The 12,939-nt window shown below is 46.3% G+C and overlaps 1 protein-coding gene across 3 annotated transcripts in view; it reads right to left on the bottom strand.

Moving 5' to 3' along the window:
• Positions 1-6,623: 6,623 nt before the first annotated feature.
• LOC137327070 (N-alpha-acetyltransferase 16, NatA auxiliary subunit-like) overlaps positions 6,624-12,939 on the bottom strand; it is a 93,722-nt gene continuing 87,406 nt past the window's right edge. For all 3 annotated transcript variants that reach the window (XM_067992480.1, XM_067992479.1, XM_067992481.1), the window contains 2 exons: positions 9,989-10,086; positions 6,624-8,945 (listed from right to left, as the gene is read on the bottom strand). In XM_067992480.1, coding sequence (XP_067848581.1) covers positions 8,745-8,945; positions 9,989-10,086 — 299 coding nt within the window. In that variant the 3' untranslated portion in view covers positions 6,624-8,744. The remainder of the gene's footprint in view (positions 8,946-9,988; positions 10,087-12,939) is intronic.

The following is a 12,939-nucleotide window of genomic DNA, read 5'->3' on the forward strand; positions in this document are numbered from 1 at the left end:
GGTTATTGCCAGGTATAATTGGGCCCAGTGTCAGGTTATTGCCAGGTATAATTGGGCCCAGTGTCAGGTTATTGCCAGGTATAATTGGGCTCAGTGTCTGGTTATTGCCAGGTATAATTGGGCCCAGTGTGTGGTTATTGCCAGGTATAATTGGGCTCAGTGTCAGGTTATTGCCAGGTATAATTGGGCCCAGTGTGTGGTTATTGCCAGGTATAATTGGGCCCAGTGTGTGGTTATTGCCAGGTATAATTGGGCTCAGTGTCAGGTTATTGCCAGGTATAATTGGGCCCAGTGTCAGGTTATTGCCAGGTATAATTGGGCCCAGTGTCTGGTTATTGCCAGGTATAATTGGGCTCAGTGTCTGGTTATTGCCAGGTATAATTGGGCCCAGTGTGTGGTTATTGCCAGGTATAATTGGGCTCAGTGTGTGGTTATTGCCAGGTATAATTGGGCTCAGTGTCTGGTTATTGCCAGGTATAATTGGGCTCAGTGTCAGGTTATTGCCAGGTATAATTGGGCTCAGTGTGTGGTTATTGCCAGGTATAATTGGGCTCAGTGTCTGGTTATTGCCAGGTATAATTGGGCTCAGTGTCTGGTTATTGCCAGGTATAATTGGGCCCAGTGTGTGGTTATTGCCAGGTATAATTGGGCTCAGTGTCTGGTTATTGCCAGGTATAATTGGGCCCAGTGTGTGGTTATTGCCAGGTATAATTGGGCTCAGTGTCTGGTTATTGCCAGGTATAATTGGGCCCAGTGTGTGGTTATTGCCAGGTATAATTGGGCCCAGTGTCTGGCTATTGCCAGGTATAATTGGGCTCAGTGTGTGGTTATTGCCAGGTATAATTGGGCTCAGTGTCTGGTTATTGCCAGGTATAATTGGGCCCAGTGTGTGGTTATTGCCAGGTATAATTGGGCTCAGTGTCTGGTTATTGCCAGGTATAATTGGGCCCAGTGTGTGGTTATTGCCAGGTATAATTGGGCCCAGTGTGTGGTTATTGCCAGGTATAATTGGGCCCAGTGTCAGGTTATTGCCAGGTATAATTGGGCTCAGTGTCTGGCTATTGCCAGGTATAATTGGGCTCAGTGTCTGGTTATTGCCAGGCATAATTGGGCCCAGTGTGTGGTTATTGCCAGGTATAATTGGGCTCAGTGTCTGGCTATTGCCAGGTATAATTGGGCTCAGTGTCTGGTTATTGCCAGGTATAATTGGGCTCAGTGTCTGGTTATTGCCAGGTATAATTGGGCCCAGTGTCAGGTTATTGCCAGGTATAATTGGGCTCAGTGTCTGGTTATTGCCAGGTATAATTGGGCTCAGTGTCTGGTTATTGCCAGGTATAATTGGGCCCAGTGTCTCGGTACAAAGGAAAGAACATAAGAAATAGGAGCAGGAGGAGGAGGAGGAGGCCGTACGGCTCCTCGAGCCTGCTCTGCCATTCAGTCAGGTCATGGCTGAAGGTATAACAATGCTCAGTAACTCTCAAATCTCCTCCAGCACTCTAAGATAAATACCATCTATCTCTGGAGCTTTATTTGTTTAGAGACCTTTTAGCCTGTCTAGAACGTCCATCTTCCATCTCAGCTACAGTAAAGTTCTGGCTGTTTCTGGAGTTACCTGTGTTTGGGGAGGGCACATTGCTCCTGTCTTCCCTTGTGCATACTTGGAGGAACTGATCACTCCGAGTGTTTACTATCCTGTACTCATCCTCTGTTTTGAGATCATTTCTATCTTGTGTGGTTTTCACCTCTTCTCTGACTGCTCTCTTGCTGCTGTGATAGTGACAGAATTTCTGAGTTATAATTTGTGACTCCAGCTCTGCTTTTTTTCTCGGTCTCTCTCTGCCCCTCTAATATTCATCCCGATGCCTACTTCTCCCATCAGGATTTGTGGAGGGGATTTTTTTTTCCCTGCTCTATTTTGATTTGTTTATTAATCTATTTAGAGCCCCACCTATTTACTCTGAGTTTGCTGGTTTCAGGTTGCTGTTTATGGACCGTGCTCAGCCTTGGGCCTTTAAACATGTTCCACTCGATCTCTATTGAAGTGTTGAACCACCTCCCCAGTTTGCTTATGTTGTACAGGTTGTTTTTTTTCTCTGTCACTTTTAGTTTGTTTGTTAATCCATTTATAATCACCTTATTTCGTCTGAATTTGCTGATTTGAGGTATTTATTTGTTCCACGTGCACAGCATTATTCAGTGAAGGTGTTCCATTTATCCCCTAGTGAAATGTTGCTGAACATCCTCCTCCAATCCATTTGCTTTAGTTTGTTCCCTCATTTCTTTGAATTTAGCCCGTTTAAAGTTATAGATCTGGTTTCTGGTCTTTGATTAAGTGTGAATCCCAGAAACAGAAGCAAAATACTGCAGATGCTGGAAATCTGAAATAGAAACAGAAAATGCTGGAAACACTCAGCAGGTCAGTCGGCAGCTGTGGAGAGAGAAACAGAGTTAACGTTTCAGGTCGAAAGGACATCGACCTGCTGAGTATTTCCAGCATTTTCTGTTTTTTTATTTATGAATCCCAGATCATGTTGCACTTGATCACTCAGTGGTTGCTGACCCTCGCAGGTACCACAACCTCCACTTTCTGTACGTTCTCTGGGTTAATTATGAATCCCAGGTTGAGATCAGCACTGCCTTTTGTGGCTCCTCTAACGCACTGGGTCATGACACAGCCATGAATTACATTTACCAGCTCTGGCTCCAAACAACTCGAGTTTTACATTTATATTAGGTTGATTGAAGTTACTCATTAGGTTAACTTTTCTGCTCTCACATACCCTTCTCATCTCTTCACAGAGAGAACAATCTGCCGCTTTGTGCTGAATTGAAAGTCTACAGCTATCCTTAGTGTTAAAGATGTCCATCCAGAGTAATTTGTTGTGTGTTTTTGTACTTCAAACTAGAAGAACTACTTCTACCTCTTAAGTGTCCCTGACATAGGCACACCACCTCCTATTCTGCCCATTCTATCTGGGACTGACAATGACCCTCCATTGGGGGGGGTGGAAGAGAGGGGCCATGATTGATACTCAGTGGAGGAGCTAGTGTACAGGGCTAAAAGTGACGGTCAAGTGGGAGGGCTGCGAGGTAGAGGGCTTAGATAGTTGCTTAATGAGGGGTGAGGGGAAGAAATCTGTAATGTTATGACAGATTTGATTGTCTGCAGCTATTCAAGTCCTCTCCCTCAAACAAAATAAAGTTTGGCATTATTATGATCAGTTTTCTCCAAAAAATAAATGTGAAATCACGTGCGAGCGCTTTGCGTGATGTGGAATCCCCGCTACGCAGTTTGGGAACCGCTGCTGGATTCAATGGTCTGTCAGTTGATGTTCACTGGGATGGTGAACTCTGGACGGATAAAACTGGTGGCGTGTGGTCGGTGGACTCAATTTCTTCGGCCCCTCGACACAAAGTAACACTAATGGAAGTACTGCACGATAAACATCGCTGTTCAAAAGAAAGACACTATGAAGAGGACTGGAGACCAATAATTTACTGCTGCTATTTCTCAATAATGTCTGGTAACAATTGGTGCACAGGTATACAGCAAAGGTTATATGTTGGATAATGGGAGGGTTGAAGGTACTCACAGCAGGGCTGTTATAGTAACATTAGGTCACATAATGTGAACTCACAGCACCGCCTATAGGTCCAATACCAATGTTGCAACCACTTATAAAGAAAGACTTGCATTTATATAGCGCCTTTCATAACCTCAGGACGTCCCAAAGCGCTTTACAGCCAATGAAGTACTTTTGAAGTGTAATCACTGTTGTAATATATGAAATGCAGTCGCCACTTATGCACACAAGGTCCCTCAAACAGCAATGTGATAATGACCAGAAACTCTGTTTTTGGTGGTGTTTGAGGGGTAAATATTGATCAGGCCACCAGGGAGAACTTCCCTGCTCATCTTTGAAATAGTGCCATGTGTCTTTTATGTCCACCTGAGAGGGTTTAATGTCTCATCCGAAAGAGATTTTAAAATCATTTTTAACAGTATTTAGATAGATAATATCAAATCAAACCAAATATTGCATGAAAACAAAGACTGTATGACTTTAAAAATGGGCACTGAATTACGTCACTTCACCTGAAGACTACACTTGACGATGACTCCCTGGGTTAGAAGTTGGTATGCTTTGCACCAGTTTTTCTGGAAAGGTGATAAGCTGACACATGGGTTAAAATTTTGATGGTTGCCATATCTGCAGATCACTCATAATATATTATCCCATAATATCCCAGTGGTCAGGACTTCATGTCACAGAGATTGCTCTAAAAATATGTCCCTGATTAGCTATTCTAAAGCATAAAATAGTGCAACAAAGGGTGAGTGACAGGCTGTAAGTGCACTATTATATTTAAAATTATGAGGTAAATCATTAAATGTAGCAATGCAGGTTAACAAAGCCATAAAAAGTGCAAACAAAGCACCGGGGTTCATGTCTAGAGAAATAGAATTCAAAAGCAGAGAAGTTATGTTAAATTTATATAGAACCTTGGATGAACCTCACTTGGAGTATTGTGCACAGTCCTGGTCTCCATATTACAAAAAGTATACAGAGGCACTGGAGAAGGTGCAAAAAAGATTTACCAGAACTGAGAGGGTACAACTATCAGGAAAGAATGAACAGGCTAGGGCTCTTTTCTCTACAAAGGTGAAGACAGAGGTGACCTAATCGAGGTCTAAAATTATGAAAAGGTTTGATAGGGTAGATGTGGAGATGTTTCCACTTAAGTATGAGATAGTTACCAATAAATCCAATAAGGAATTCAGGAGAAACTTCTTTACTCAAGAGTGGTGAGAATGTGGAACTCGCTACTACATGGAGTGGAAAGGAATAGAAGGATATGCTGATAGGATGAGATGAAGTAAGACGGGAGGAGGCTCGTGTGGAGCATAAACACCGGCATAGACCAGTTGGGCCGAATGGCCTGTTACTGTGCTGTATTATTCTATGTAATTCAGTAAATGTGGTTTCTTTTTAATGAAAACGCTTTCCTAAATAATTTGGAAAAATGTTTGAAAATTAGGAAGCTGATGGATAAAACTACAGTGGCATGGTTTTTTTTTGAGCAAAGTCTGTGGGGAAGGGGCTGTGCTACCCATTACACTCCAATAACGGTACATCAGTACTGGTCACATCAGTGCCAAAGCTTCGTGAGAAATAATGAAAACTCTCACATTAAGCAACTGACTTTCCTTCTCTTCTTTTTAGGATTGTTTTGTGTCTATAACAAAGTGTGTTGTTTTGAAGGTTGATGTCTGGAATGTAGACACAAGATATAACGGCCCTCAAATTTCTCGGGGTTTTTCTGGTCTCCTGTTGCAAGTCTGGGTGGGAGACCAGCAGAAGCTCCGAGGAAATGGCAGAGACCAGGGATTGCCGAGGGACAGAACCTCTGTCTGCTCCTTAGAACAGAACTGACAGCCAGGGGGGCAGCAGTCTCCATGCCAGGGGGTCCCTGTCGCCAAACTCAGTCGGAAGCTGGCGTTTAAGTGGAGGGTGACACATCTAGTGACGGGAGGCATAACAGCCCACTGGTGGCGTTCAGGCCAAGTAAGCGCCTGGACCATGGAAGAAGAGGCCTTTTTGTTCACATCTTTCTGCAGTTTGGACCCTCTCCTGGGGACAGGGCGTTCCTGGGCAACCTCTCATCAAGGACAGGAGGAGGCCCAGGCTTCCGAGTGCATGAAGCAGGCAGGCAGGCACCTAGATGTTCACATAGTGTGGCTTGTGCCCGCCTGCTCCATGCTAACTAGGTGCCATCCTACTAAACCCGCAAACTCTGGCAGGGTCAGTCCTCGACCCCAATATCTATTATAAGCCTACTAGTACATTGATTAATTTAAGTTTATATTCGTATGTGTATATATATGTGTACATGCACGCATAAGATGACGATAGAGTTGAGAGAGGCTTCAGAAGCTCACTTTACAGTACCACTTAGTGGCCAGAACATGCATCTACATTGTGACAGCTGACATACCAAAACTGAATGGGAAATGTTGACATAGAAATTTACAATGGGAAATGTTGATAGAAAAGCCTGACCAAAAATTCATATCAAAAAGTGAGATTTGTGGACAGGAAGTGCGTGTCCTATACAAGATTTTAAAATCTACATATGTCATTGGGTATGATAGTGTAGTGGTTATATTACGGCACTGGACTCCAGAGGGCTGGACTAATAATCCAGGGAACCTGAGTTCAAATCCCACCATGGCAGTTTGAGAATGTGAATTCAGTTTAAAAAATAAAAATCTGGTAACAGTAACAGTGACCATGAAGCTGTTGGATTGTCATAAAAACCCAACTGGTTCACTAATGCTCTTTAGGGAAGGAAACCAGCCCTCCTTACCTGCCTATCTGTGACTCCAGTCCCAAACGTGATTGACTCTTAACTGCCCACTGAAATGGCCTAGCAAATCACTCAGTTGTATCAAACTGCTACAAAGAATAACAAAAGACTGCAGCAGTTCAAGAAGGCTCACCACCACCTTCTCAGGGCAATTAGGGATGGGCAATAAATGCTGGCATTGCCACTGACGCTCACATCCTGAAATTGAATTAAAAAAAACACACACACAAATTAGGAGAAAATCTCACAGGGAATATTGTGTACAAAATAATTTATTAATGCATTACATAAGTTGGGATTTTACAGTGACTTAGAATTGTTTTCAGGGGCACAGACGATGAGGGGTAGGGGTTGAAGTGTAAGTGAGATGAGAGTTTGCCCTTCATAAAAGCCACCCTTCTCCATGCACTAGTCACAGAACCCGTCACTTATTAGCAACTACCTTTATGATTAACTAAATTAAGAGCAAAACATAACATTAAACAGTTATATTATGGATATGGATAGGTCTCAAGTCAGGTTCGAAATGTTTCAGAACCTTTGTAAAACCCAGATTTTCAGTGAACCTCAAAACAATTCCTGTTGCTATGAGGTTAAAAAGATCACAGACATCAACATAAGTGGATAAAGGCACCAATCCCACACGCCCAGTGGGGTGCTGCACTCAATAGGAATGCAGTTTGGAAGACTGCTGCTAGTGTAGTCCTATCTCTGACCCATGTTTTTCCTTCAGTGAGGCTCCCTGCTGAGAGTGTGGAAAGAGTGAAATTTGTGGGGAAAAAACCCACAGATATACACCCCCAGAACTTTACTGAGGTTTAGTATTTTTTCAATAAAATTTCTCTCCCCACTTCCTCATTATGCAGGCAGGGCCTTGCAAACAACATCACTTCTTGATCGACCACTACAGAGACCTGCTGGAGATCAGAGATTCTTTCCAGCCACTTCCCCGCCCTCCTTCAGACAAACCCATCCAACTCTGGCAAATGTGCTTCCGAGGGAAAGTCTGTGTGTTCGATGATAAATATCCCGGCCTGGACTCTCGGCCATTTTACGACAGGGCTGCCCAGGCGTCATTTCCCTGACAGGAGCGCACAAACGGAAAATATAATTCTTTAATGTCAGTCAGGACCAAGGAACTGGGCCTCCGAGCTGAGAATCAAATGGGTCACATAGACCATAAAAAATTTTGTTTAATTACCATTCAGTTTTGGTTCACGCGCTGCTACAGTAAAACCCATGATAGTTTAACGTTGAACCCAAATAATTGGCATCCTCTCTGATTAAATATTTTTTACAACTATACAATTACTATTTCCAGCACTACTTCCTTCCAACCAAACCTGTTTTCCAAAGGATTTGACTGTTAGCAATCTGGGAGCTCATTGCTCAATTTCAACCAATTTGCACTATACCGCATACCTTTAAAAACAAACTAAAAACAATTCAGCTTGCTTGCCTCAGCTCAACAAACTGCCCTGTCATTGTAAAAAATAGCTGTACAGTCTACTCTTAATTCAGTTGCTTCATTTTAATTATGTTAACTCAAATTGAAATTGTGCAAAAAAAAAAGCATCTGTGCTGTTTTATTTAAATTGCTCAATTCAAACTCTGGATAATTTGAATTGACAGGAGTAGACTGTATCTGTTCAGAGTGTGGGGGGGGGGGCATTAATATTAAAGTTAACTGACAAACTTTCAATGACTTGCCTTTTAGTTCATTGTAACAGGTTTTAAAACACATGACCGTTAACCTGCCTCATCCCTTTCCAGATGCTAACTGACCTGCCGCACATTTCCAGCATTTGCCATTTTTCCCCCTTTTGTTCCTCATTCCTCCGAAACCTGATATATCGAGAAGAGAAAATGACAAACGGTGAAAAATTAGGATCATATTCCTCAGAATACAATTTAAAAACTGTTGGCAAAATGTGATGGATGGAGAAAGGGGGTAGACAGTGAAAGGGGGTCCAAAGGGAAGGGGGGAAGAAAGGGACAGTTTAAGCACAAAATGCAAATCAAAGGTTTGTCTTCAGAAAGTGTTCAATTTTGGCACTCACTTACAAAACTGAGATAATCACATTTACTTCAGCTCTGGGAGGCAGGGCTACATCTAGGTCCTTGGGTACATATCATGTCCATTATATTCGTTGGGAAGACTTCTGTTAAAACATCTCAAAAATGCACAGATATAAACATGATGCAGGTTCATTCAGGTAAAGTTTCTTTTAAGAGTGGCATCCTCAGTGAAAATTAATGTAATTCAGTCACAATGTTTTGCCCCTTATCTCCACTTCCTTTGACCCCTCCAGATGTTCTGCGGCCAAATGATCTTGATCGAATATCGAAGGAGCCAAACGCCCAGCCATGTCTCCTCAAATCTCATTGGACAGTGTCTCATGATTGACAGTGGCATTCATCATAGATGCAGTGACATGTCCATCTTCATTAGCTGCAGGCACGACAGAGGCTGCGAGGGGAAAGAGTCTGTGACATGCTGCCCGGTACTCTTCTGACTGGGATTCGCAACTTCCAAAGCTCCCATCAAGTAGTGCCTCCAGAACCTTAGTGCAAGTCTGCCAGCAGAATTAGCACAAAACAAAAGAGGAATTAAAGATGCAATTCTGTGGTCATATATACAGGTGAGTTAAACAGAAGAGCTAACCTCCCCTCCAAAAAACACTCAAATGAGAGTTATATTGTCTAAAAAATGAAAAGAATCGAAAACATTGCAGCTTATTTTTCTCCTATCTTTTGTCTCTTCCCCATGGAACACCTCTTCCCATCAGTGAAGAGTAGACAGGCAATTTGCTTTCAGACCTCTGTTGATACTGTGCTTTCTGTCACTTTTTTTTGTCTTTAGCGCTCCCTGCGGATCTCCAGATTCCCGACAGGCGCTCCCCCGCGGATCTCCAGATTCCCGACAGGCGCTCCCCCGCGGATCTCCAGATTCCCGACAGGCGCTCCCCCGCGGATCTCCAGATTCCCGACAGGCGCTCCCCCGCGGATCTCCAGATTCCCGACAGGCGCTCCCCCGCGGATCTCCAGATTCCCGACAGGCGCTCCCCCGCGGATCTCCAGATTCCCGACAGGCGCTCCCCCGCGGATCTCCAGATTCCCGACAGGCGCTCCCCCGCGGATCTCCAGATTCCCGACAGGCGCTCCCCCGCGGATCTCCAGATTCCCGACAGGCGCTCCCCCGCGGATCTCCAGATTCCCGACAGGCGCTCCCCCGCGGATCTCCAGATTCCCGACAGGCGCTCCCCCGCGGATCTCCAGATTCCCGACAGGCGCTTCCCAGCGGATCTAAGTCCTGATAGGCTCTCCCAAAGTTTGTTCAGGTTCCCGATGCACACTCACAGTGGTGTCCATGTTCCCGATATATGGTCCCGGCTCTTTGGGTTCATGCACCCTGGGTGGTAAAAGCAAGGATTTACCACCCAGGGTGCATGGAGGTTCACTTCCTGAAGTGTTGCCCAAATTTCTCTCCCTTCCACGGAGGAAACACTGACTTTGTTAGGAATGGGAACTTGCTATTTGGGGAATTGTACAATGCAGCCATGTTCTACCATTTGATGGCGCTATTTAAAGCATTGCTCACTCAAGCATTCAGAATTACCTTCACATCTCTGTCTTTCATTATCATATCCAGTCTAGTGGCAATAGAAAGCGATTTTTCCTGCCTTGAATTATCCAGGAAGTACATCATCTTAGCACCTGAAAATTAAAAAGTGAAACAGTTAATTTTCCTTCCGGATTACGACCTGCATTAAATTGTACTTGTGTGTAAAGAATGGAGAGTTCTTCCACCCTGAACAGAAGCAGTCACACTTCAACAAACCGCCATATATTGCTGTATATTAAAATATCACAGTTGTCCACAGGCCTGGTTGAAGCTATTTTCCTTCCTCTTACACACCGTTCACTTTGAAAGACTGAGTCGATGGCCGTGCATACAAAAAGATGAGCATGTGGTACTCCAGGGTTCACAGAGCTACTCGAACCCAAAGTATGGAAGTGAGAGTTTATCAAACAAAAGGTCACATAAGCATGAAAGTGAAAGGCAACCTGTAACGCTTGTTATGGAAAGTTAGTAGAGTGTGGTTATAAAATGGGGCGTTAGGAACCTTGAGGAAATTCTGACACTTCAGTAGTTTAGAATCTTAAATTTTTAATTTAGCACCAAAACTTTTGAGCTTCATTTTTGTGTTTGTTATAGATCTAGATGGAAGAGGAAACTGAGATGGGGAATAGTCCCTCTAATTCACACATTAACAGTCCTGGACTTTTCAGATCTTCTTCTTTTGGGCGCTCCTTATTTTCCACTGATACCCAGATTTGGTCCTGCAGAATTTACTTTTCAATTTTTTAAACAATTTTATTGTGCCATCATATTTTCTCATTGAACCCGGTGCCAGGCACACTCCAGCCCCAGCCTCAATCCTACCTCCAGGCCCAGCCTCAATCCTACCTCCAGGCCCAGCCTCAATCCGACCTCCAGGCCCAGCCTCAATCCGACCTCCAGGCCCAGCCTCAATCCGACCTCCAGGCCCAGCCTCAATCCGACCTCCAGGCCCAGCCTCAATCCGACCTCCAGGCCCAGCCTCAATCCGACCTCCAGGCCCAGCCTCAATCCGACCTCCAGGCCCAGCCTCAATCCGACCTCCAGGCCCAGCCTCAATCCGACCTCCAGGCCCAGCCTCAATCCGACCTCCAGGCCCAGCCTCAATCCGACCTCCAGGCCCAGCCTCAATCCGACCTCCAGGCCCAGCCTCAATCCGACCTCCAGGCCCAGCCTCAATCCGACCTCCAGGCCCAGCCTCAATCCGACCTCCAGGCCCAGCCTCAATCCGACCTCCAGGCCCAGCCTCAATCCGACCTCCAGGCCCAGCCTCAATCCGACCTCCAGGCCCAGCCTCAATCCGACCTCCAGGCCCAGCCTCAATCCGACCTCCAGGCCCAGCCTCAATCCGACCTCCAGGCCCAGCCTCAATCCGACCTCCAGGCCCAGCCTCAATCCGACCTCCAAGCCCAGCCTCAATCCGACCTCCAGGCCCAGCCTCAATCCGACCTCCAGGCCCAGCCTCAATCCGACCTCCAGGCCCAGCCTCAATCCGACCTCCAGGCCCAGCCTCAATCCGGCCTCCAGGCCCAGCCTCAATCCGGCCTCCAGGCCCAGCCTCAATCCGGCCTCCAGGCCCAGCCTCAATCCGGCCTCCAGGCCCAGCCTCAATCCGACCTCCAGGCCCAGCCTCAATCCGACCTCCAGGCCCAGCCTCAATCCGACCTCCAGGCCCAGCCTCAATCCGACCTCCAGGCCCAGCCTCAATCCTACCTCCAGGCACACTCCAGCCTCAGTCTCAATCCCAGCCCCAGCTCCAGTCTCAATCCCGGCCCCAGCCCCAGCCCCAGGCTCAATCCCGGCTCAAGCCCCAATCCCAATCCCGGCCCCAGCCCCAGGCTCAATCCCGGCCCCAGCCCCAGCCCCAGGCTCAATCCCGGCCCCAGCCCCAGGCTCAATCCCGGCGCCAGCCCCAGGCTCAATCCCGGCGCCAGCTCCAGCCCCAGGCTCAATCCCGGCCCCAGCCCCAGCCCCAGGCTCAATCCCGGCCCCAGCCCCAGCCCCAGGCTCAATCCCGGCCCCAGCCCCAGCCCCAGGCTCAATCCCGGCCCCAGCCCCAGCCCCAGGCTCAATCCCGGCCCCAGCCCCAGCCCCAGGCTCAATCCCGGCCCCAGCCCCAGCCCCAGGCTCAATCCCGGCCCCGGCCCCAGCCCCAGCCCCAGGCTCAATCCCGGCCCCAGCCCCCATCTTCCCTCTCAGGTGGAAATAAAAAACCCCATGGCACAACTCAAAGAACAACAACAGAGTGCTCCCTGATGTCCTGGACAATATTTATCCTTCAAGCACCATCACTAAATCAAATTAACTGGCCATTCCCCTCTCTGCTGTTGTGGGACCCTACTGTGTACAAATTGGTTGCTATATTTGCCCATGCAACAGTACTTCATTAGCTGAGAAGCACTTTGGGATGTCCTGAGGATGTGAAAGGTGCTATATAAATGTATGACATTAGCTGATTGTAGCTGAGGTAGCAATAGCAGCACTGCAGGTGGCTGCAGCATCACTGTGTTAGGAAGAGTTAGTCAGCCAGGGCTCCTTTTCCAATCAAACGATGTGTATGTGGACATCGGCCGTTCTGAGAGGGAACAGCATAGTAGTTATGTTACTACACTAGTAATCCAGAGTCCTGGATTAATAATCCAGAGTCATGAGTTCAAATCCTGCTACAGCAGCTGGGGAATTTCAACTCAATTAATTAAATAAAAATCTGGAATAAAAAAAAACTAGCATCAGTAATGGTGGCCATGAAACCACCGGATTGTCGTAAAAACCCATCTGGTTCACTAATGTCCTTTAGGGAAGGAAACCTGCCGTCCTTACCCGGTCTGGCCTATATGTGACTCCAGACCTACAGCAATGTGGTTGATTCTTAATTGCCCTCTGAAATGGCCTAGCAAGCCACTCAGTTGTAAAATCTCGCTACGAAAAGTCATAATAAGAATAAAACC

The sequence above is a fragment of the Heptranchias perlo genome, chromosome 11 (assembly GCF_035084215.1).
Source record: "Heptranchias perlo isolate sHepPer1 chromosome 11, sHepPer1.hap1, whole genome shotgun sequence".
NCBI classification, from domain to species: domain Eukaryota; kingdom Metazoa; phylum Chordata; class Chondrichthyes; order Hexanchiformes; family Hexanchidae; genus Heptranchias; species Heptranchias perlo.